The sequence below is a fragment of the Lottia gigantea genome (assembly GCF_000327385.1).
Source record: "Lottia gigantea unplaced genomic scaffold LOTGIsca_14, whole genome shotgun sequence".
Taxonomy (NCBI): domain Eukaryota; kingdom Metazoa; phylum Mollusca; class Gastropoda; family Lottiidae; genus Lottia; species Lottia gigantea.
This window is the reverse complement of record NW_008707617.1, coordinates 4,119,499-4,146,691: the sequence shown is the minus strand read 5'-3', so window position 1 is coordinate 4,146,691 and position 27,193 is coordinate 4,119,499. Positions and strand designations below refer to the sequence as shown.

Genomic DNA, 27,193 nt, shown 5'->3' with positions numbered 1-27,193 from the left:
CAATTCTTGATGGATTTTAACGAAACTTGGCATGAGTGTTCGTAATCACCCAAGGATGAACCCTATTGAAAATCAGAAGAATCGAAAATTTGAAAAATATTTAGTATGAATAATTTCCCTTGTTCTTGAAAACACCTTTCAATTTTTAGTCTGTAGACAGTCTAGATTGCTCAATTCTTGACAGATTTTGATAATAATATTCAGTATCACCTCAAAAAGTTCAAAAGAAGTGTATGTCTGAAGGTTGAATATTTCCTACTGGTAATTGTTACTGTACTGCCAAATATTTCTATTTAAAATCAAAGCTGCCAGTGGGCGTATATTACCTTGCCTGGCAAGCTATCTTTGAAGTTATTGATTGTCTACCAAAAAGCAAAGAGATAAACCTGTGGTATTTCTTTCTAACTCTAGGCTGATTTGTCAACATGTAACTTGAATACAACAATAGCTTGTGGGTATGTCACAACAGCAGTCAAAGGTTTATCAGTGATTAGGAGTATATTGCCTATGTACTTATAATCCAACAGTTTAGTGTTGTTTAGTTTTACAGTGTTGAGGCCTACAGCTGTCTTTGAGATGGATTTGTAAAAAAAAGTTCAAATCAGGAAGTTGATTGAAACTGATGAATTTTAAAAATTACAATTTTTTTTGTCCTTAAAGAATAATTATTAATTTTGCCATCAACAATTTTCTTCAAGTTCAAATATGTCTAAATATTTGTTTTCTAGATCTAGTATTGTGGCTTAGATTATCTTATGATTATCTAAATTGAAATTATATCAATGAGTTACAGACAATGGATTAATATCAGTGATGTCAGGGTTCTGTAAATCATTCCTCCCTCTAGAATATTTAGATAGAGGTGAAAACGGCCTGGTGATTTAAAGTGTAGACTGTTTGTCCCAGGAGTGTCAGACATCAACCAGTTAACTTTCTAATTACAGGACATTTATTCACACCATCTATAAGTTCAGTAGTGTCTGGCACCAATTTCTTGAATCTTCTTCCATTGACCTGAAACATTGACAGTATTCTGCCAAGACTTTAATTCCTAGAACATGATTCAAGGACTGTATTCCACATAAGATGAAGATGAAACAGAGAGTTTAGTGGTTGGTTAATAAAACTCAATTTGAAGTTAATATATTCATGAATTGGATACTTATAATATATTGTAGTGGCCCAGAATTTTAAAAGACAAAGCACAACTATTTCCCACTGCTGGCTGAAAACAGATGATGGCAATATTTTTGTTGTGTTATGCTTGTTGTAGATATAGTTGTTGTAGATATAGTTGAAATTTTTGTCTAAATTTTGCTTATGCAGTATTTTTTTCTTTTGAAAATTGACAACCACCAACTCAACACCTTGTTTGATGATTTCTAACTCTAGAGTCTGAATTAACAAAAGAAAAATGGTGAAAGTAACCGTTGCAAAATCTTGGCTCATTATTATTTACTCTGAGAGCTTACCTTAGTAATGATTATTATTTTTTGATTTGTAGGGTAGATGTCCTTGCTAAAAATAATGAAATGATTTATTAATTGGCAATGAATTGTGCTTACATCAGGATCCAACTGTCGTATTCTCATTTGTCAAGGCATACCTATAAGTGATTTTTTGATACAATGAAACTAGTTTAAATCAACCAGATGAATCATTTTAAGAATATTTTTAGGAAATTGGAAACCTTGAATTTTCAAATCAAAGTTTTAAGAAGTTATTTCAACACAGATTTAATTTGGATTTAGTTTCTAGTTCTTGAGAGAAATTGTAAAATCTGGAATTGTATTACATCTGTTTGTCTGGGTTATATTCAATGGAATCATCATGTTAGAGAGATTTAGGATGTTAATTGAAGAAGCTCGAGCAGCAGGTTTGTATCTGATTGTTCAACTTGCTAATGCCATGTTGTAAATTTGTAGCAGCCTTTATATTGTTTATTTTTAGCCTCACCTTTATTGTTTCTTTATTTAAGTAATGAATGTGGATCTTGTTATCGTTATGGGGAAATAAATAGACAAATGACCCTGCGAAGCGGGTCATGTACATCTTGTCACATGCTGGTTTATCATGTGACAAGACAAATGAACCGGCAAAGCGGGTCATGTACATCTTGTCACATGATAAACCAGCGTTTTTTTCCCCATAACGATAACAAGATCCACATTCATTCCTCATATTTACATTGGTTTATCTTCTCTGATAAAATACGCCAAAATGTTCTATTTTTTAATTGTAAAAATACCCGAAAACCATTGTTGCTTAATCCTTGTTTTCGATGTATTTATACGCCTTATTGTCACATGACAAACTACAGTTATTGGAAATTAAACCGTCCCAATCACCTCCTGTTATGACCTCAACCCAGTTTCCCCCTGTCAGTGATGCAGGTAAGAGGGGCTGACATGGAAAAAGCGTCTAGTCGTTCGGATGGGACAATAAACCGAGGCCCCGTGTGCTACAGGCTGTGCACGTTAAAGATCCCTCGACAGTTGGAAATCGAAAAAGAGCAGGCTAATGCCGCTGTCCTGGCAAAATTTCCCTCATTGCACCCTGCATGGCGTCGCCCGTCTTCATTAGCCCACATGGTGCAGAAAAGTAGGACGTAAAACTCCATTCATTTCATTTCATTTTTCCTGTTATGACCTAGAAAATATGTCAAATCAACAGTGGTTCAATGACTGAATTCCATCAATAATGAACAATGCAAGCTAACAAGGAAATTCCTGTGAACAATCTATAAATGGAAAGGAATCACTTAAATTTCAAATTTTACAAACCAACAAATTTGGGTAAAACAAGAATAATGTTATATTTATCTATATTGTGTTCTATTTATGTCTATCACATAGTAGTTTAATGATTTTGTAATATTTTTTTCTTGATGTTGTTTTATTAGTTAATGTAGTTTAGGGAATTAGAAATGGCCGGGAGTTCAATCATAGCATTAGTTCTTATAGCATCCTTTATAATATTTAAGTGATGCAGATCATGGGAGCTGATGTCAGAAACATTTTGTTATTTATATGGGACAGTAAACTGAACCCTTTTGTCAACCCATGACATTCAGAAATAAATAAAAGTGGGCTAATGCAGCTGTTATAGCCAAACTTTATAATTGTTATCTTGTCTTAGGTGAATAAAAGTATGATGTAAAACATCAATTTTATTTGATGTTGTATTGGTAATGATGATGTAATCCTGTTAGGACAGCATTAAGAGAAATTGATTTGAATCAAAATCATCAATGACATTGTTCGTGTTGAACTATGTAGCATGAATAAAACATTCAAAGACAAAAGAAAAGTTTCAGTTCAAGATGCTTTTAACCATGACATTGATGAACTGTGAATGAAAATTTACTTTATAGATAAAAGGTTGACAAAGGTCCTTAGTTATACTGATCAGACTAACCTAGCTATTAAATATTCAACATGAATACATAGAAAATTCTTCAGGTCCATGTACCATCGACAATGACATTGGTAGACTACACTCTAAACAGTCAATGAATATAAATAACAATACTACATACTATTGTAGGTCAGAATGTCTTCAGCAATTAATGAGGAAAGTTGAAGATTTTATGATAATAGTAAATAGAGGATCTTAAATGTTTATGTCCAATGAAATTTATGAAATGAGTTGCCAGATTTAATATTTAATTTTGGCATTGAATTTCATAAATTTCAAATGATATAAGCATGAGTGAAAGTATCTATTTATCATACAACTATTAATAAAAGCATATCATCTAGCCTTTTTACACCTTTCTACAAAATGCCCTTGCATGTAACAAAAAAAGATATGGAGCGATTTCATGCCCTTCCATTGTAACTGAGTTATCAACTTTAATGGACGACATGGTGTTTGTTTAGATGGTGTGTGCTATGAGTTCATATTGTTTTTATGAACCTTTGTTATGAACTTAGGAACAGTTCTGTGTGATCACATGAAGTACTCTCTTTTATTTCTCATATGTTCTTCACTCCAACTGTCTTGTATTATCTTTTCTTTTCAAATTAAAACTACATAAAAGCTTACTTAAAAACAGGATGTGATGTCATTCCCCTGAGCATGATCTGTGTTTACACAATTGCTCTATTTTACCTATAAGTATTATTCAATTGTTCTATCATTTCTTCAACCATTCAATCCTATTATATAGTTTTTCTAAAAATTTGCAATAGTTCTTCATGATGATTTATTTGTAACCTCAGAGTGATTTGAATCCTTTCTTTGTGTTAGAGTTCTTATCAAGATCTATTTTATAATATATCAGTTCTTATAAAACTTAGTCAGAGCATAAAAAGGTATCCAAAGAGATTTACTATGTTTCAAGCCACGTCAGCTTTTCGTTTTCTACATTCAAATCTCTCATTGTTCATGTTGATCTATTGTTTCTAACAATGACTCAATTCCACACAATAATAAATTTAATGGAATCCTCTCTGGAAAATTGGATCTTGATGAATATTACTAGGAAACTTTGTTTTAGGATCATTCTTCATCTCAATCTAAAATAAATCTCATCTTTTAACTGTGTTACAAGCAAAAACTGAAATTCTAAAGCTAAAGAACTTGAATAATTTCTTTAAAGAATCAAAATCCCATTGAAATGAATTAAAAACTAAAAATTCTCTTTATAAAACTATCTAAAACTTAAGGTTTATGGAAAAGCTATCTGTGACAACTGTAAAGTTTTAAAGAAAGTAATACCATTTAATTTTGATTTATTTCTTCCTCTGACACTTTATATGTTCAACATTGACCATTTGATCAAGGCACACCAAGAGAATACAAGATACATAATATTTCATAGTTTTATGAATGCTTACAGTCAATTTTACATTGATTGTTTGAACATAGCCTAGTGACTTCATATTGGTAACTGTCATTTAGATTTAAACAAATAACTTCAAGGTGGTGACAGACCTATTATTCCACATCCATGGTTTTATTATTATCTTCTGTTGATCAAATCTAATTATAAAAATTATATAGAATATCACGACCATCATCAATTAGAATATGGAATGTTTTGAGCTAATTATGTTCTATTTATTCTGTTATATTCCCCATTACTACTCATGTATAATTCAGAAACCTCCTACCTTGTTTCCTATTATTATAGCCAATTATAGTCTATATTTTATGCTGGGAAAATAATTTTCTTGTCTAAATCTTCTCATGAGCCTAAGAAATATTCTCATCAATTTAAGTGTTCTTTTTTTCAAAAAAAATCTGCAAACATGTCTGGTGTTTTGAGTCTGTGTCCTTTTGTGCTAGGTATAAACATTTGAATGATATCGTATCAAATTTATACAAATTTTTGTATCTATCCTTTCCAGACATTTTTTCTTATCTTGCTTACCTCTCAGTACCTTTTTCATTAGTCTAAAAAGTAATAGCAAAATATATAAAGATAAAAAAAATCTATATCACTCTAGAAGAGAAAATGAAACATAAATTTTGTATGTTTAATTATAGTAGCATGTTAGTGTTTAGATATTTTTTTTTATTTTTGTATTTTCTTTAGCTTTGTATATTTGAAAACATTAAAATAGCAAAGCTTTGAAAATAATACCCCTAGTTTTTGGTATTTCAAAACTACTTTAGGATGATTATTATCAAAACTCAAGAAACATTAAGAATCTTATGAAAAGTATGGATTTGGGTCATTAATGAGTTATTGTCACAATCATAATATTATTATTAAATATTATTTTCTTTTAACTTGTTTCAGGTAGTCTTTTAGCAGATGATGATGGCTCACCTTCTCTGGCCCGAGCTGCAGGGAGCCATCGTGGAAGTATGGATAGGACTGGATATCCACAAGAGGCTGATAAAAAGAGACTGCATCAACTGTTTGAATCTTTTAGATCCAACACCAATGACAGTGACAGTAATGCTAGTGTGAAACATGTTTCATGTCGCAGACGTCGTGATTCTGGATCATCATCCTCATCAGAAGAGGATAAAAAGAGAGATAAATCTAACTTATATAAATCTGTATGTGATTCAATAACTTCTTCAGAACCAGGCCTCATTCCATCACGACCAACTTCTGAAACTGAAAGTGCCCTGAACTCTCCTGTAGCTAAACCTAGTAGACTCAATTCCAAACCAATAGAAACCACTGTGCCTCCAGAACTGACTAATGGGAATTCTAGAAACTTACGTGATAAAGCTATATCTAGTGACACTGTATCTCAATCTAGTTCTTCTGAAAATGCCAGATTTTCTTCAACAGAAAGTGGTCAAAATGCAAAACGAATTGAATCAAAAATTCAGCAAACCAACCAAATGTCAAATTTATGTCCTCCAAGTGCCTCCCCACGACAGAATGTGAGATTATCTCCTGAACATTCCAATATGCATCTTCGGAAAGGATCTGGCCAATCAGATACTTCGAGTATATCATCAGCAAGAACAGCCTCTCCTGCCACTAAAATGCGTTTGTTGGACCTAGCTAGTACTCGTGCATTAGAACGAGATGGTTCTGATGGCTCTGACAACGATGATTCACATCGTTCCAGAAAAAATAAGAAGCATTCCATAAGTGAGTACTTTTCTCTTCTTTATTGATCTTGCTAAGGTCATTTTTTTTATTTGCTTTTCACTAAGCAATTTGCATCAAGGTTCTTCCAAGATATTTTATGGTGAGTAACATTTTACAGGCGTAAATTCATTTTCTCCAGGGTGACGGTATCTTATATTGTTTATTGGATATCACTATGGTTTTACAATAAAAAAAAATTGTATTTGAGTTTATGACAGCAGCTTATTGAATCCTAATCAACTACCCTTTTCAGTCCCATTCTTAGAGGTACTTTTATTATACGCTCACATGGAAATGTGGATGTATATTGCCGTCGCCTCGGTCCGTTGGTCCATCAACATTTCTTGTGAACACAATAGAGACTACAGTTTTCAATTGATTTTAATGAAATTTGGTGTGATCATTTATATTGATGAGATCTTGGTCAAGTTCAAATTTGACGATCTTTCGATGAACCATTTTTGAGTTATTGCCCTTGACTTAAGAAAAACGCGTCAAAATTTGTTTGTGAACACAATTTGTGTACACAGTTTTCAACTGATTTTAATGAAATTTGGTGTGATCATTTATATTGATGAGATCTTGGTCAAGTTTGAATTTGATGATTTTTCTATGAACGGTCTTTGAGTTATTGCCCTTGACTTAGGAAAAACATGTCAAAATTTGTTTGTGAACGCATTAGAGACTACATTTTTCAATTGATTTTAATGAAACATGGTGTGATCATGTATATTGATGAGATAATTTGATGTATTTGGGTTATTGATATTGATTTTTAAAAATTTGGTGGAATTTCTCAGTATAAATAAATGGCAGTAAATATATATATAATTGAATTCAAACTATTAAAATTTCTTTAATATGAGAAAATTCATACTGTAGTCACTAAAGACTGTTTTATTATTTCTGACAGCTGGCAGTTGGCGTATGTTACTTTGCGTGGCAAGCTATCTTTTATTAATGAATTTACGATCAAACATTTAGCTAGATATTCATTTGTGACCAAATAACCCAAATGTTAGAGATGTTGTATGATTTAAACATATCTCAATTGGATAAACTAGTCTGGCACAGCAGTTTTATAATTCTGAAAGCATAATGAATAGACAAATAGAGAGATGGTATCTAGTGGGCTGTTTTTTATGATGCAATATACAATAGAATAGAGAATAATTATAAACATGAGATTGCTTGCTGTATGTCTTTATCCTCTCATTATACTGCTTTCAATAAGGTTACAATATTATCTCATTTCTAAGACTTGGAAGCTAAAACTTAAAGATAAAATATTATTGCTCTTTGATTAAGAATAATGGGTTAAACTAGTAAAAGATATGGTTATGCTTTTGGCAAGAAAACAAAGTTCTGTTCATTGTAACGTGTCAATTCTGTATCTATTCATCCCTATGATTTTAAAATATTGTTAATAAACTAAACTTGATGTACAGCCGTAACGATTTTTATATGCCCACATTATAATGTGGTCGTATATTGTTGTCGCCCCTGTTTGTCCGTCAGTCCATCCGGACGTCCAGAATTGGCTTGTGAAAGCAACAGAGACAACAGTTTTTATCTTATTTAAATGATATTTGGTGTAATTATTTATGTTTGTGAGACCTTGGACAAATTCGAATTTGACGATCTTTCGATGAAAGGATTTTGAGTTATTGTCCTTGACCTAGGAACAACACATCAAAATGTGTTTGTGAACACAATAGAGACTACAGTTTTCATCCAATTTAAATGAAATTTGGTGTGATCATTTATAATTTTAGTCAAGATTGAATTTGACGATTTTTCGATCAATGGAATTTGAGTTATTGCCCTTGACTTAGTAAAAATGCATCAAAATTTGTTGGCTTGTTAACGGGATAGAGGTGACAGTTTATGTCAGAATTTTATTCAATTTTGTGTGTTTGATTAAATCAACAATATCTTGCACAAATTAGATTTTTGTTATGATTTGACACAGATTGGTGACCGCCCTTGATATATTGAAAATGTATCAGGAAAGTGGGTGTATCTTGCTAGGCAACCACTTGTTGTATTTATAACTGATAAAACTCTTATAACATAAAAAACTGTTGGCTTATTTAAAATGTAAAGTATCAATACCATACAAATTTAAAATTCTGCTGTTACACATGCTGAATAGCAAAAGGTGTTTATTGTTGATAAGCTTATATATCCCAATTTTTTTAGTGGTATGTTTCATACTACTAGACTGACATTAAGCAGTGATGAAAGCTACAAAATGTTCTGTAATGTGATTGTGAACGAAATGGTGTAAGTCTCAAGTTGCACTTTACTTAGATATAGGTTATATTTATGGCCCTTCAGTTGAAAGTCTGACATCGTTCACCAAGAATACTATGTGGAGAACATTTATGATGATGATTTATCTGGTATGGTCATTTTAAAGGAAAACAGTCTTGTCAATATTTGCTTCGATATGTGCGTTAGATATGTCACCTGACATTTTATCAATAATGATAATAACACAAAACAAGTCATGATGACTTCCTAAATTATTCATTAGAATCATTGTTGTGAAAATTGTAAATCATTAAACAAATATATAATAGCAGTAATGTCATTCTGCCCTGATAATACAATTCTATTTAGTTTTGATAATTAATATATTATTAAACCAATGCCAGTGTATATGGAAGGAATTTGTACAATGTAAAATATCAGAAATTTCTAAAATCTATTGTATTGCCATTTCACAGTCTATAATACAAAAATGGAAAATTTACGACAAAATTTAGAATAAGTATGAGCATCAATGACATAAATATGTACAGGAAATGGAAATGATTTGTATTCCTTACATTTGTCATTCTACTATACAAATACAGAGAGATTTACGCTCATGAAATAATTGTAGCTATAGTACACAATAGGATCACAAATTACATTCCAGGGGGAAACCCATGGTAGAAAACATGAACGTAAGTTATATTTAGAGATTTTGTGCTAAGGTGAAATGAGAATTTAACTAATAGAAAGCACGGGCCTATGTCCAAAACAAGGACTATTCATTTAGAAGTGCTGCTTACTACCGGTTAGGAAATGGAATCAGAATTTTTTCTTGTGGATTCCAAAATGTCAACTTGTGGCATCTGAAATTTCAACTTTTAAAAGATATATTCAGAAATATAATTTGGACTTTAGATTTTAAGTTTTGTTATTTTTATAAAATATTAAATAAAACAGCTTTTAATAAAATTCTAAAAGCATTTTGTGAATGTTTTTTTCAATATCGTATTTGTGGTTTTGTGAATGATGTCAGTGCCTTGTATGTAATTAGTGGTTTAGGATTGATAGTTTTCTGTAAAAGCAGTCTTGTTAGGTTTCTGTTAGCAGTGTAGGCAGTTGTTCTGTAAATAGTGTGATTAGTTGTTTTTTAGGCAGTATGGTTAGCTTATTCTGTAAGCAATGTGACTAGTTGTTCTTTAAGCAGTGTGGTTAGTTGTTCTGTAAGCAGTGTGGTTATTTGTTCTGAAAGCAATGTGGTTAATTGTGTGGTTTATTGTTCTTTAAGCAGTGTGGTTAGTTTGTTCTGTAAGCAATGTGACTAGTTGTACTGTAAGCAATGTGGTTATTTGTTCTGTAAGCAATGTGGTTAATTGTGTGGTTTATTGTTCTTTAAGCAGTGTGGTTAGTTGTTCTGTAAGCAATGTGGTTAATTGTGTGGTTTATTGTTCTTTAAGCAGTGTGGTTAGTTTGTTCTGTAAGCAGTGTGGTTAATTGTTCTCTAAGGAATGTGGTTAGTTTGTTCTGTAAGCAGGATTGTTAGTTGTTCTTTAAGCAGTGTGATTAGTGGTTTTATAATTAGTGTGGTAAGTTGTTCTGTAAGCAGGATTGTTAGTAGACCGAAACATCTGTTTCTATTCCAGCCACTGATATCTCTTTGACAGATGTCAGCTGGTGTAGAGACAGAAATAATAATCCCTGTTAAATGGACATTCTGAATCTCCGATGGTGCAGGGGTTATAAACCTATTTAGATACCTCAGATCTGAAAAACACAGGTAAATTTAGATGAATATTTTTGTATTTCAGTTATACCATCATTTTCATGTCTCCGGTTCCATAAAATTTTCTTTTCGCGAAAATGATCTAGCATCGGCCATTTAAAACTGCCAAAAGTTCAAAGGTCACAGAGTTACGTGATACTAACAAAACGAATGCTGCGGTGATGCCCAACACTAATTTACAATCATCTTAAGGGTAATTCAATAAAAACACAACTTTGGAGGTGTAGAAAATCCCCATTTAACAGGGTCTTTTTCTTCTGACTCAACTTCAGCTGACAACTGTCAAAATATCCATCAGAGGCTGGAATAGAGACAGATGTTTCGGACTAGATTGTTAGTTGTTCTTTAAGCAGTGTGGTTAGTTTGTTCTGTAAGCAGGATTGTTAGTTGTTCTGTAAGCAATGTGGTTAGTTTGTTCTGTAAGCAGTGTGGTTTGTTTGTTTTGTAAGCAATGTGGTTAATTGTTGTGTAAGCAGTGTGTTTAGTTTGTTCTTTAAGCAATGTGGTTAGTTTGTTCTGTAAGCAGTGTGGCTAGTTGTTCTGTGAGCAGTATGGTCAGTTGTTCCATAAGCAGTGTGGTTAGTTTGTTCAGTAAGCAGTGCAGTTAGTTGGTTCTGTAAGCAGGATTGTAAATTGTTCTGTAAACAATTTGGTTGATCTTTCTGTAAGCAATGTGGTTAACGGTTCTATAAGCAGTGTGGTTAGTTGTACTGTAAGCAGTGTGGTTAGTGTTCTGTAAGCAGTGTGGTTAGTGTTCTGTAAGCAGTGTGGTTGGTGTGTTCTGTAAGCAGTGTAACTAGTTGTTGTATAAGCAGTGTGGTTAATAATTCTATAAGCAGTGTGGTTAGTTGTTCTATAAGCCTAGCAGTGTGGTTAGTTGTTCTTTAAGCAGTGTGGTAAGCTTGCTCTGAAAGCAAGATTTTAAGTTGTATTTTAAGCAGTGTGGTTAGTTTGTTGATGTGGACGTATATTACCGTCGCCTTGGTCAGTCCGTTCACATTTCTTATAGTCGCGATAGAGTCTACAGTTTGTATCCTATCTTCATGAAACTTGGTATGCATGTATGTATTGGTAATATTCGGATGAATGGTTTCAGAGTTATTGCCCTTGACTTAGTAAAAACGCGTCAAATTTGACATATAGGCACGATAGAGACTACAGTTTTTATCTGATCTTGATGAAACTTGGCATGCATGTATGTATTGATGTGATCTCAGTCAAGTTCGAAATTGGTAATAATTGGATGAATGGTTGCGGAGTTATTGCCCTTGACTCAGTAAAAACTTCTCAAATTCGGCCTGCAAGCACGATAGACACTACAGTTTTTATCTGATCTTGATGAAACTTGGTATGCATTTATGTATTGATGAGATCTTGGTCAAGTTAGAAATTGGTAATAATTGGATGAACTGTTTCAGAGTTATTGCCCTTGTTTGTACAGCAATGAGACTTTGTTCATATTTGAATTTAATGAACTGTTTCAGGTTTTTGCCTTGACTTATAGATGATTTAGATTATTTGAAAATTCATTATTAAGCCACTACATATTTTGTTATCATTTCTGACAGCTGGTAGTGGGCCTATGTTACCTTGCCTCACAAGTTATCTTTCTTTAAGCAGTGTAGTTAGTTGTTCTATAAGCAGTGTGGTAAGTGATTTTTTAAGCAGTGTGGTTAGTTTGTTCTGTAAGCAGTGTGGTTAGTTGTTCTTTAAGCAGTGTGGTTAGTTGGTCTTTAAGCAGCGTGGTTAGTTGTTCTTTAAGCAGTGTAGTTAGTTGTTCTATAAGCAGTGTGGTAAGTGATTTTTTAAGCAGTGTGTTCTGTAAGCAGTGTGGTTAGTTGTTCTTTAAGCAGTGTGGTTAGTTGGTCTTTAAGCAGTGTGATAAGTTATTCTGTAAGCAAAGTGGCTAGTTGTTAAGTTAGCAGTGTGATGAGTTGTTCTGTAAGCAGTGTGGTTAGTTGTTAAGTTAGCAGTGTGATGAGTTGTTCTGTAAGCAGTGTGGTTAGTTGTTAAGTTAGCAGTGTGATGAGTTGTTTTGTAAGCAGTGTGATTAGTTGTTCTGTAAGCAGTGTGGTTAGTTGTTTTGTAAGCAGTGTGGTTAGTTGTTTTGTAAGCAGTGTGGTTAGTTTGTTCTGTAACCAGTGTGGTTAGTTGTTCTATAAGCAATGGACGATTTTACCATGCCATGAATGCAGATTTTGCTTTATAACATGACCTCCTAAGCAGTTTGGAATTGTCATTTATTGTTGTATGCCATAGTATACATTTTAAAATTTGATCTGATTTTCTTCTGGGTAATCAAAGGTTTTACAAAGAGTTTTTTTGTATATCAGGTAGCATCTTTTTGCACCATTCCAATTTTCAATCAAACATCTGCGGTTCTTGCAATTCCACCAAACATATTTTATGATGTCACTAATTGTAAAATACTTTATCACAAAAGGCTTTCGCGATTAGTGATGCCATCAAACACTTTCTTTTAATGGAATAATAATAGATTTAGAAAACCATTTTTATACGCCCACATGAATATGTGGTCGTATATTGTCGTTGCCCCTGTCCGTCGATCCGTCGGTCAACATTTTTTGTGAGCACTATAGAGACTACAGTTTGTATCTGATTTTGATAAAACTTGGTGGGATGCTTTAAATTGATAAGATCTCTGTTAAGTTCGAATTTGACATATTTTCGATGAACGGTTTTTTGAGATATTGCCCTTGACTTAGAACGCCTTGAAATTTGTTAAAAATTGTTCGTGAGCAGGATTGAAGCTACAGTTTTCATCCGAATCTGATGAAACTTGGTTTGATCATTGGAATTCATAAGATCTCGGACAAGTTCTAACTTGACGCATTTTCGATGAACGGTTTTTGAGTTATTGCCCTTGACTTTGTTAAAACGCATAGAAATTTGTTTAAAATAGTTCATGAGCAGGATTGAAGCTACACTTTTCAACCGATTCTGAAGAAACTTGGTGTGATCATTGGAATTGATAAGATCTTGGACAAGTTCTAATATGACGCATTTTCGATGAATGGTTTTTGAGTTATTGCCCTTGACTTTCTTAAAACACGTCAAAATTTGTTAAAAATAGTTCGTGAGCAGGATTGAAGCTACAGTTTTCAACCGATTCTGATGAAACTTGGTGTGATCATTGGAATTGATAAGATCTCAGACAAGTTCTAGCTTGACGCATTTTCGATGAATGGTTTTTGAGTTATTGCCCTTGACTTTGTAAAAACACGTCAAAATTTGTTAAAAATAGTTTGTGAGCAGGATTGAAGCTACAGTTTTCAACCGATTCTGATGAAACTTGGTGTGATCATTGGAATTGATAAAATCTCGGACAAGTTCTAATTTGACACATTTTCAATGAACGGTTTTTGAGTTATTGCCCTTGACTTTGTTAGAAATAGTTCGTGAGCAGGATTGAAGCTACAGTTTTCAACCGATTCTAATGAAACTTGGTGTGATCATTGGAATTGATAAGATCTCGGACAAGTTCTAACTTGACGCATTTTTGATGAACGGTTTTTGAGTTATTGCCCTTGACTTTGTAAAAACGCGTCAAAATTTGTTCGTGAGCACAATAGAAGCTACAATTTTCAACCGATTCTGATGAAACTTGGTGTGATCATTGAAATTGATAAGATCTCGGACAAGTTCTAACTTGACGCATTTTCGATGAAATGTTTTTGAGTTAATGCCATTAACTTACGAAAAACGCGTCAAAATTTGTTTGTGAGCACACTAGAAGCTACAGTTTTCAACCGATTCTGATGAAACTTCATCATTGGAATTAATAAGATCTCAGACAAGTTCTAACAAGAGATATTTTTGATGAACATTTTTTGAGTTATTGCCCTTGACTTTGTAAACACGCGTCAAAAGTTGTTTTTTGCCCTTGATTAGAGCTGTGTGATTTAATTGTTTGTTGTATTTGGGTTATTGATATTGATTTTAAAAAATTTGGTGGAATTATTCAGCATAAATAATTTCTTCAATATGAGAAAATTCGTACTTTAGTCACTAAAGACTGTTTTATTATTTCTGACAGCTGCCAGTGGGCGTATGTTACCTTGCAACGCAAGCTATCTTACAATCCCTTTAAGGTTAAGAATTTAGAAAACCACTTTACAATCCCTTTAAGGTTAAGATAATGCCAAAAGTTGATAATAATGTAGTTTATTATAGATTTGGATGTATTCTTTGCATTACATGACTATTTTGCTTTTGTTTTAGTCATAACTAATAAAATAGAATCCAAAATCACTTGAAACTAGTTGTCAGTCAGGACTAAAATTATATTTCTTTTGACAGTATATGATAATTAATATAAGAAGTTTAAAATTTTAGAAAGAGCATGCTTTGAGATATCATCTATATATTACTAATGCTTACTGTTTCTTCTATTTTATTAGGCACTTGGAGTAGAGAGTGTCAGACAGTCTCACAGTATGAGGAGGGGTTTCAATATCATTTAAAATCACAAAACCTAGACACTACTGCTTTCGAGGCTAGCTATCTTGATGGGACTGGTTCTGATTCCTTCTTTAGCCTTAAATTGGATGTTGGATTGAACCACGATACTAAGAATTGCATGTTGAATTTTGGGGCTGATGGTTATACTGACAGCAGTACATGCATGTTAAAGCATAATAACCACCCCATCAATGAAACCTATTGTTTGTCTCAATCATCATCTAATTCTGGCACTTTAGACTCGCTGCATGCTCCTTCTCCATACTGTCCTACTACCTCTGCTCTGCAGCATTTTAACACACCTTCAGCACAAAATTCTGATGTAGAATCTATAGAAGACACTTGCACTCATTTTTCACTTGCTGAGTCATTATCCAGTGAATTATATTACACACCAGTGGCATACCTTACCTCTGATAACAATACTACTAACACTAATACTAAACTTCACAGAAGTTCAATCTCTGACCTTTCTCCTGTAGTAAAAGGTAACTCTAAAGTATTTCAGGAATCACAGCAACTAACATCATGTAACAAAACCTTCATCATAGACAGAGAAGACATCCCAGACTCATTTGACATTGTAGATGCTGTCACTGAAGAAGAGGACCCAGACCAAAAATGTTCCAAATATGTCCTTGACATTAAAGAATATGTCAATATTGATGATGAAGAATACGATTCAGATTTGGAATCCAAAGACCGGCAATTAGGAGAAACCTATATTTATGGTGAAGCAGACCAACTACTGACAGATCTTGAAAATGACAGTGAAGTTAGCTTTCTCACCTCTCCCCATATAGACTTTAATGCAATTCATAAACCTGTCCCAAAACATGCTTATCCTATAACTGATACAGATGAGGTCTCAGATAACTTGAGTGTCATATCTGAAACCACTGAGCCTGATAATTCTTCCCTGAGTGATCTGGCTTCAAATTATCAAGATGAAAATGATGATATTGATGAACTTGCCAACAAGTCCATAGATGTACTTTTTGATGACCAATATGATCTCCCTATAACGAAGTTCAGAAGTCCCAGATTAAAGAAGAAGTCAAATAGAACCCCAACAAGCACACGTAAACATGTATCATTTTCAGAAGGAACAATCTTTAAACAAGAAACCAACTTACAGTCTGATGTCCCAAAGCAATTAGAAATTCCTATTATGGCCAACTACAAGGAGGTCACATCACAAAAAGAAGGACCAGATAATGTATCAATTGGTCAAACTGCTTCCTTAGTAAAAGATGAAGAGTATAATCTGAAAGAAACTATAACCAATACACACCATCTCTCATCAAATCTTATTCAACAGGAAATTTCACCTGAGACAGAGACCAATTCATCTAAAATCAAATCCCCAATTGTTGTATTAAATGATGATGTGCCCAACATCGCCATTACTGAAGATCTAGAACAATCACTTCCTGTTGAAAAAGTGCCTTCTGACATCAAAGTTGATATGAAAAATACTGTTAACATTCCAGACTCACAAAGGAATAAACCCAGCAGTGGAGCCAAATATTCAAGAAATGGTTCAAAACTCAAAGTTCAAAAGTTTATGAAGAAGGTTAAGAAGAACAGCCCAAGGTCAAGTCCAGTTGAAGAACTGGAATCAGACAGTAATTCTGCAAGTTCAATTGTTGACTCTACCAAACCAACTGAAGCAAATTCACGAGAACAAAAGAGCCCCTTACCTAGAAGAAGAAAGCAAAACACTAAGATTAGCACACCTAATTCCAATGAAAGAACCAAATCTATTCATATAGAAAAGACAAAATCTGCCCAAATCGAACAAAAATCAAAGAATTATTTAAGAAGTGAATGTAAAGATTTGAAAGTGAAGCCAAAATTGACCAATTCAGGAAAAGACATGGAATCATATAGAATGCAGTCTTCCACTTTAAAGGTCTCCCTTATGAATCAAAGTCCAAATTTAGCTACGAAACAAGATCTTCACCCAAACGATGTTGTTCCAGACAGTTGCCCAAACAACTCATACAACCGGTGTCAAGGTCAATTGCAACGAACTGTAACATCAAATAAAATTGAACAGACACAGTCTACCACACCAATGGAACTTCCTAAAGACAGGAAGAAACCTCCCAAGATCAATTATCAATATTTGAAAGAAGTACAATCTTCAGAGACTGATTCAGGGAATGAAAACCATCAAGAAATATTTTCTTTTACCATAGACAAATTGAAATGGAAATCAAACATGCAATCTGTAAATAATGACTGTGATAAGCATTCCAAACGAGAACTATCTGATGAAAATTATGTAAATTTGATGTCTAGAGATTTAAATTCTCATCAGAATCCTGGAAAAACTGTAAATGATATTCTGATTGTTATTAATCAAGCAGACGAAGTAAAAATTCCAAGAACAATTCGATGTGATGATGGCGAAAATAATGAACTTAAAAATTGTGATGAAACCTATTCAAATTCTGTCTCCATTGCTTCCGATATAAACAATCAGACAGTTCCAAATGATTTTGAAATAAGCACTAAGAGTTGTGATAAATGGAAAGGAATTGAAATGAAGCACTCAAAGACAGATGTGTTTAGTTGTGAAAGTGGTAGTATGGAAGTGACAAGTTCTGAAAGTTGTGGTGACCATTTGGATTTTGAGATTAAGAACAATAATTTAGACATAAGAGAAAATTTGGAAGAAGAAAATATATCCAATGAGCTTGCAATCAAGAGGATCACTGATGAATTTCCTAATACAGACATATCACTAATGCAAGCTGAAGATGGTGTCCAAACTACTATTGATTTCATACCAAATATGAAGAAGTCAGAAATCAGCAGAGAAGAATGGCTACAAACTGTGCAAAATCAAAATATTAACAAAGATGGTTGTTCTGTTGAAATAATAGAAGACTCCAAGTGTGAATTGTCTAAAGATTATGAATATGATATTACTGTGCCTGAAATGAATGATTTTAAAAACACACTTCCTGTTGATATTTCTGTCCATTATTCAAAAAATGATGGTCACATGCCCAATGCAGAGGTCATCATGGAAAATCAGGATTTGTCATTGAAAGACCTAAAAAAGGATGAATGTAATTCTACCAAAGACCTGTCCAATTCTCAAAAATATGTCAACACCAAACATCTGGTTGTGTCAATTAAAAATAATCAGAAATCTGAATTGTGTGAGAAACTTCTCCTGGAAAGTATTAGAAAGTATGAAAGTGAGCAGGAATCTGACCCAAATGGTAATGATTTTGAAAGCAATTCAATGTCCGGTGTGCCTGGAGATGTAATTCAAAGGGATAGTGTAAAATGTGCTGAAATTTCATTGGAGGTTGAAGCTTTACCAACTGGTATGGTTAATAATCCATTAATTCCATCTTTGAATGCATCTATACAAGAAAGCAATACTCTCAACCCATCACATGATTCAGACACAGAAAGCCAGCACCCTGAAGACTCTTTCTATGATTACCAATGCCTAAATGATTCCAAACAAATCACATTACAATACAGTACTGGGGAGGAAAGCAACAAGTCTATTTATAGTAATAATACTGGATATTGTGTTATAGAGGATAACCCTATCTCAACTACAACTAACCTACACTGCACTAATCCAAATATTAACAGTGATGTTGCCATGGATACTAATAAAATGCTCCCAAAGGTTAAAGAAGGTCCTGAAAATGCTTCAAAACAGGACCAAGCATACCCCTCCTCCCCAACTACTGGAGAATCTCCAAATATGGATAACTCTAGCAGACAACTCACACAAACAATTCCTGATATCCACATAGTTTCCAGTTCTTCTTTGCCCAAAGCTACAGTAACAGGTAACCATATATTAGTAGTCCATTGTCCTAAAGCCTTATTAATATACAGCTTGATTAGTTCCCATGGTTATGGTACCTTAATAAAAATGATTAAATTTCATCACAATATTTTAAATTTAAGATTTATTTGAATGCATCTGCTCTGCATGCTTTCCTTGCTCTTTTATGCTTGAAGGCTTGATTAAAGTTCTTTAATTGTTGCCTTAATAAATATTACTTTTGATAGACATAATTTCAGATATCTGTATTTTTCAAAACTTTTACAAAGTGTAGAAGGTGAAGAAAGAAATCAGCTCCAAGTGTTGTAGGCAGAGAAATTATTTTTTCAGTAATATTATAAGAAACACATTTTTCTTTATTTTGGCTGTAATTAATGATCAGATTGTTAAAGCTTTGCAGAACTTTAATTGAGCTTAAAATCCTGTTGCTCTATCTTAGAAATTACTGTGATAGTATCATGATACATTCATAAGCTGTTGTAGTTCTGTGACCTTAGATTATCTAAAACATTAACATTTGATCTTACTTTTCTCATTAATAGTTTTCTGTTGTAGGTTGATGATCTGCCTTGTTATTTTTGTTTGCCATAGACCTACAACAGAGGTTGACAAAAAGAATCTTCTATAAACAAATAATCACTGCTGTTCTGTAAAAACTTCTCACATTAAATGGGATGGCAATTTTATTGGCACATTAAAGTACAGAGCAGTAGGAAATATAATTCAATTATTTCATTTAATCAAAGTAAAGAATGTAATAATAGGTCACAGTAGGGAATACACTCGAATCTCTATGTTATTACTGTTATTTTAATTATTCTCAGCTAATCGATCCTGACTACAATTTACATTCCCAGACAGAAACACTGATACCATTTTAGCCTATAGTGGTTATTTTATCTTTGAAAGGATTAGCAATCATTTTATTCATATTTGATTTAGCTAAATGATTGAGTATGTTGCCTGATTTTTTCTTGTAAAAAAATAGAAATTCATACCATAACCATATAAAGTATGTCCAAAATTTATTTTTGATATTTCTGTATTGACTTTTGCTGCCTAGCTATACATTTCCCTTGTAGCTAAATGCGCAATTTACTAATTGCTTTGCTCCAGTTTAATTTGGAATATACTTTTTTCCATTGCTGGTTAATCTGCCACCTGGATGTTTGCAATGTGAAGGAAGTTGCTATGTGTGTCCTTTCAAAATCAATCTATAAAGGCAAAAGAAATCTCACGTATAATATATATTTCTTTATTTTCCAATGCTTATATGCAAGTAAGGACATTGGAGAAAGTCGGTGTTTGACACTCATCAAAATTAGCAGTATAAACAATGTTTTTTCAAATTGTGAATTTGGAGAGGCACCAGAAGACATCTGGTGTGGCTGCCATGGGTGGCGACTACAGCAACACATCTTCTGTACATGGAGTGGACTAGCCGGTTGATGGAGGCCATTGGTATCTGGGCCAATATCCTCAGGAACGTTTCACACAGTTCTTCGGCATTTGGCACACTTTATTGAGTCGGTGTTGGATCTCATCCCACAAATGTTCAATTAGATTCAAATCTGGACTAAGAGCAGGCCAAGGCTGCTGGAGGAAGTCCATGGTGACTCTGGCAGTGTCTGGTCGGACATTGTCCTGCTGTAAGGTGTGGTTTCAGTGACGGGCAAAAAAACCCAAAATGTGGGGTCTGAGGACTTGGTCAATGTAGCGGAGAGCTGTGATTCCATTACCCCTGCCTGGACCAATATTCTGAAACACCACAGGCCCCATACTCTGGTTCAGTGCAATTCCAACCCAAACCATGATTCTTAGCCTGCCCCAAGAGTCCCGTCCTATGACACAAACATCAGCATTACATTCGCCCCTCCTGACTCTGCCTTCCACCGTGGAAACACAGTAATGACTTTCATCGTTGAAGATGATTCTTCTCCATTGCTTTTGACTCCAATTCTGATGCTGCCAGTTGGGCCTGTCGGTGATGATCTATCTGGATTGATCCATGTGCAGGACGGTAGCAGGAGATGTTGTTAGCAGTGAGGCGACTGTGCGATCACAGATGGAAAATTCGTGGTTGCCAATGGTCTGCCGACCTTTTTCAGTGGCCATTCAAAATAGGTTCTGCAGATGTTGGCGTATCATGTACCGATTTTGTCTGTGTGTGGTAACTCTTGGATGTTACAAGAGATGTATCGTTGACATTTAATGCATTTGCGACAACCTTTGCACTCTGTCCTGCTTGCAGTCTTCAGATCACTTGTCTCTCATTTCCGGATAATCTCGGCATGGCTGATAAATCCAAATGACGAATGTAAGCCTGATGGTTTTGATTGTCTTTTATACCCATACCGTCCACAATATTCACGTGCATCATGATTTTGATGATTCAGAAACTGGGTCCCATTTCACTTTTGCATTAGGACAAACCACTCCATTTTAAACACAAATGTAGGCAACAAAAAGGACCAGTAGAATGTTAAATTAGTTGACTAAAAAACAGGGCAGAACTAAAGTCTGAGAGTCAGTTAATTTTTTCTAGTATTTTTAGAAGTGACATTTCTTTTGCCTTTCAGTATATTTCAATATTGATACTAACCCGAAAAATCTGAAGAAATGACTAAGTATCTTAAAATTTTATTTGAAAACACCTTCAAACACAACAGATCAATATTTCAAATATTATAGTTGCCATCAGGTTTCATTAAATAGTAAATCTCCCATCTGTGTGTCTCTGAATTACAATAAAAACGCATTTACTCATTGTAATTGATTTGATTTTTTTTTGTAGACAGTATTAAATTAACCGTAACCAATGAAGGATCAGATGAAACAGGAAGTCATGGAGACAGTGGTCATATTAGTGGTAATAATTCATTAGATAATACGCCGGAACATGGTGCCTCCAGACAAAGTCATTTATCAGTACCGTCATTACAACTGTCAACTACCAGTAATGATGTAATTATAGTCCTTAATATTTATTATGTTTTATGTCTATTTAAATGGTTTGTTGTGATTTTTGTCTGCAGTGTTGTGTATGCAATCAAAACAATTGGAGAGCAACTTATTGACTTCTTTTACAAGAGAAATGTGTTGTATACATATGTGTATAGGTATAGTTTTATATCATTTTGCAAAATGCCCTTTCCAGACATAAAATTATATATGGTATTGTGACAAATTATAATAATATATGGTATTGTGACAAATTATAATAATATATGTTATTGTGACAAATTATGATAATATATGTTATTGTGACAAATTATAATAATATATGTTATTGTGACTAATTATAATTAGTATTGTGACATATATATACTAGAGATATAGTCATCTGAAGCATGTAGGAAGAGACACTTGATCTAAAGATTTGTAAGAGAACTTAGTTACAGATCAATATACTCAATAATACACACTATATCTTGCCCTGTCCTTCAATATCTGAAATAAAATTTGTAGAAAGTGGGTATTGATAGTATAGATGAAGAAGATGAAAATATTGACTATCTTGTGGCCTCCCATAAATCTATGGGTTCTACACGCAGTCTCAATAGCAGGGGCTTGTCTTCTCTGTTTAGTGTAAGTTATTTAGGTGGTGGTAGTTACTAACAGAATCTGGTGGAAGGGTTTTTTTTTATAACATTTTAACATTTTTATACGCCCACATGAAATGGGGGGGCGTATATTGTCGTCACCCATATCCGTCCGTCGGTCCGTCCGTCCGTCCGTCCGCAATTGCTCGTAAACACTCTACAAGACACAATTCTTGACTGATTTTTACAAAACTTGGTGTGAGTGTTCATAATCACCCAAGGATGAACCCTATTGAAAATCAGAAGAATCGAAAAATATTTAGTATAAGTTATTGCCCTTGTTCTTGAAAACGCGTTCAATTTTTAGCTCGTAAACACTCTTGAAGGGATAATTCTTGACAGATTTTAACGAAACTTGGCACGAGTGTTGTTATTCGACCAAGGATGAACCCTATTGAAAATCAGAAGAATCAAAAAATATTTAGTAAGAGTTATTGCCCTTGTTCTTGAAAACGCGTTCAATTTTTAGCTCGTAAACACTCTAGAAGGCACAATTCTTGATGGATTTTGACGAAACTTGGCATGAGTGTTTGTTATCAATCAAGGATAAACCCTATTGAAAATCAGAAAAATAAAAAAATATTTAGTATGAGTTATTGTCCTTGTTCTTGAAAACGCGTTCAATTTTTAGAACGTAAACACTCAAGAAGGCACAATTCATGACGGATTTGGCCGAAACTTAGTGTTAGTGTTCGTAATCACCCAAGGATGAACCCTAATGAAAATAAGAAGAATCGAAAAATATTTAGAATGAGTTATTGCCCTTGTTCTTGATAACGCGTTCAATTTTTAGCTCATAATCATTCTGGAAGGCACAATTATTGAGGGATTTTGATGAAACTTGGATGAACCCTATTGAAAATCAGAAGAATTGAAGAATATTTAGTATGAGTTATTGCCCTTGTTCTTGAAAACGGTTTCAAATTTAGCTCTTAAACACTAAAAGACATGATTCTTGCCAGATTTTGACAAAACTCGGTTTTATTATTCGCTGAAGATTGAATATTTTCCTTCTAGAGTTTTCAAGAACTAAGGCAATAACTCATACTCAATATTATTCAGTATCGCCCTAAAGAGTTCAAAAGAAGTCTATGACTGAAGGTTGAATATTTCATACTGGTGATTGTTACTCTACTGCTAAATATTTTTATTCAAAATCAAAACTGCCAGTGGGCGTATATTACCTTGCCTGGCAAGCTATCTTTATTATTTGTATTAAAGACTAATTTAAAGGATATGAGCACCATTTTGGGTTGTTGATCTTAGTCTTCAATATTTGAATAGTCCACAGAAGTACTAGAAATTGTACGAAAGTCACAGAATTCCTTCAAAAAAATCTCAAACTAGGAAATGTTGTTTCTATATGGTAGTGTCTCAAAGTTAATTCTAGACACACATGGATTTGAAAGCTAAATTTCAACAGTGAAATGTGAACACTATTACTGATCAGCTTGGCTAAAAGAAATTCCCCTGGTCAAAAAAAAAGTCCCCCTCCCCCTTTTTTAATTTAGTGTTAATTAATTTTGATTTTAGCGGAAACTATTGTTATTGTAGTAGATGAATACTGAGTTGTCTATTTATTTGTTACCTTTTATATCCAAAATTTGGAACACTAACAACATTACTAACAAAACAAGATATGTAACTGACATTTCTTGTTTGAAAATAATTTTTGTTGACAGTTTTCGTTGAAATTTTAGGAAGGGAGGTGTATTTCTTTTTTAATGAAAACGTGCAAAAATTATATCTTTATTAATCCTTCATTATTGATATTCACATTCACCTTATAAAAAAAAATTAGCAAATTTCGATTTACCAACAAATTTGCCAAGTCAAAAGTAGATTATATAGTTATGTTCAAATTGAAACCCAATACAAATAACTAAATATTTCATGTCAAAAGTAGAGTGTTCTGGTGACCATGATGTAATTCCCAATTCTGAAATGCGCATGTCATTCTGCGTTGTGTATTGTAGGGTAGTCGAGAGAGTATATTAAGTATATATAGTGATGCAGGGGAGATAAACTATGGTAAAATACCGGTATCTGGAGAAGTGTTACTGGGTATAGATTATAACTATAAAACTGGTGCTCTAGAAATCTACGTTAAACAATGTAAAGATCTAGCTCCTGTTGATACCAAACGTAAACGTTCAGACCCGTAAGTAAATTATCAGTTTCCAATGGCCTGTGATAAGAGAGGAATTTCTTACCATTTATTTTTCTGATTCCTTTTTTTGGTTAATAGTTTTGTTTATTTGCTTTTTGATCTAATTTTCAGATACATCAAAACTTACCTACTGCCTGATAAAACCAGAGGTGGAAAGAGAAAAACTAAAATTAAGAAGCATACATTGAGTCCAGTTTTTGATGAAGTCTTGAGGGTGAGTGTTGTTATTTCCTTGGTCCATACATTAAAACATTAACTAAGCCGTATATCAAATCATGTGTGGAATTGGGGGAGGTATATAAAAATGTCGTAAAGTGTGCTACTGTTGAGAAAGATCAGGTATATATTGGATGAACTTGTGTTAACTGAAGATGTGGTTAGGAGTGAAAACATCCTGTTAACATTGATGAATTGATATGAATAATATTGATGACAGCTTTGTGTTATTTTATAAGGCCCTTGTAATATATCCTATGATATTCAGAGCCACATGTTCCTTTGTGTCTGATTACCTTAAATATGTATATTTACATGTCATTGTCATAATGCGATTCATTTTGCCTAATTCACAAGTTAAACTAATAATGAAATGGGTAATGATTGTTTTCAGTATACAATATCTAAAAGTGAAGTAGAAAATCGTATTTTATGGATAGCTGTCTGGAACAATGATAGATTTGGTCACAATGATTTTCTAGGGGAAGTAACTCTATCTTTAGACACCTATAAATTTGGTGATTCATCTCCCAAATGGTATCCTCTACAAGAAAGGGTAAGCTTTCCAATTTCAACTCATACTGCAAGCTTAGGACAAAGCTATACATTTAATAGGCTTCTCTACTATTATCTGACATTGAACTAAACTGTGCCTGTCTTATCTGACTGTAATATCATACCACAATGAATATACTGATGGCCTTTTTTTGTAGTATATTGTATGCCACAAGTGGTTTAACTTTATTGTGGCTAAATCAAATTCAACAGATCAGTTCAATTAGTCTTTGAATTAAAGGCAAAATAGAACAGATGTTGCTTAGGTTTTTGAAAATGAAATATTTTATGATTTTAGTTTGAAGAACCCCAGCTGGGATCATTAATGCCATATAAGGGAGATCTGATCATTTCACTACGCTACATTACACCAGACTTATTAGCTAAAGAATCTGCCAAAAAAACAAAAGTGAAGAAGAGTAAAACTGGAAAAGGAGCATTACATGTTATGGTGAAGGAAGCTAGAAATTTAACAGCTTTAAGGTCCAATGGTACATCAGACCCATTTTGTAAAGGGTACGGTATTTGCAGTATTCAATTTATTATTAACCTCATCCTATGAAATTTTCACAAACCTTCATATGATCCTATGTTGGTGTTGACACTCTTAAATTAATTTTCAATATTCAGGAAAATTGCCAATTGATATAACAGGCAATTTTTTACCTACACTGTTCATGTTCAATTCAAATGATCTTTTATTAAATATATTTAAGGTATTTATTGCCAGATAAACATAAATCAGGAAAACAGAAAACTCCTACTATAAAGAAGAATTGTAATCCAGTTTGGAATTATTTGTTTGTGTTTGAGGATATTGATAAAGAAGAATTATCAGAACGTAGTTTAGAATTAACCATCTGGGACCATGATACAATTTCTAGTAATGATTTCTTGGGAGGTATCAGATTTAATCTTGGTGCAGGTCAGTATTGTTTAAATTATAGTGTTGAATTTAGATAACTGATCTTAAGTTTGATGATTTTTGCTTAATTAATGGTAAAAGATCCAAATGCAAATAAATATCTCCTCATGGAGTAGATATGTCTATGAAGCCTATTGGATATTGATATTGGACACTGTTGTTAAAACATAGAATAAATTGTGTTCTAATTACAATAATTCCTGTCATTCTTATAATTAGATATCATCACCTTACTTTCTTCCATGGTGATAGCAATTGAGAGCCAACACTGCGCCGAATCTTACTGGCACAAACCGTCATATCATGTTGCCCATACCTTGTTTAAGTATGATGATGTCAATATTTATGCATCTGTCTTGTAGGAATATATGAAAATAAAGCTGTAGAATGGATGGATGGTCGAGGAGAAGAAATAGCTATTTGGCAATGTATGATAGACAGACCCAACACATGGATTGATGCTTGTGTTAATCTCAGAGCAACAATGGGGAAAAGCTCACCTAAAAAATGATCACACTGATATTCAGATGAAGCAGTTCAAAGCTTGTGTTCAGGATTGCTAACCTCTGTCAGATCTTTAAATCCATTAGAAATGATTGTGATTCTCAACATTTGAGTGAAAGCTATTTTCTATATTCTGAAAAAGAATGAAAAGAAAAGAGAATGTTTGGTTGAATAGTATAAAGATTTTGTTTTCCTTTGGGGTATATGTGAAAGTATTTGTAAGAGATTTTATGTTCCTAAATGACAATTTCCATTACCTTGAGGAGTTGTCAAGTATGATATGAAGGCTCTCTGCTTGAAGAC

The 27,193-nt window shown here is 33.4% G+C and overlaps 2 protein-coding genes across 2 annotated transcripts; both read left to right on the top strand.

Moving 5' to 3' along the window:
• Positions 1-5,255: 5,255 nt before the first annotated feature.
• On the top strand, positions 5,256-19,050 carry LOTGIDRAFT_157661 (hypothetical protein; the record flags this gene model as incomplete). Its single annotated transcript, XM_009049858.1, has 3 exons — positions 5,256-5,292; positions 5,750-6,565; positions 15,029-19,050. The coding sequence occupies 3 exons, from the start codon at positions 5,256-5,258 to the stop codon at positions 19,048-19,050; spliced, it is 4,875 nt and encodes a 1,624-aa protein (XP_009048106.1).
• A 1,776-nt stretch (positions 19,051-20,826) lies between these two features.
• On the top strand, positions 20,827-26,897 carry LOTGIDRAFT_230729 (hypothetical protein; the record flags this gene model as incomplete). The annotated part of the gene is made up of 9 exons (XM_009049857.1): positions 20,827-20,938; positions 21,713-21,882; positions 22,387-22,506; positions 24,497-24,681; positions 24,802-24,904; positions 25,301-25,462; positions 25,760-25,977; positions 26,178-26,386; positions 26,749-26,897. 9 exons carry the CDS (start codon positions 20,827-20,829, stop codon positions 26,895-26,897), a joined length of 1,428 nt encoding a protein of 475 aa, XP_009048105.1.
• Positions 26,898-27,193: the final 296 nt, after the last annotated feature.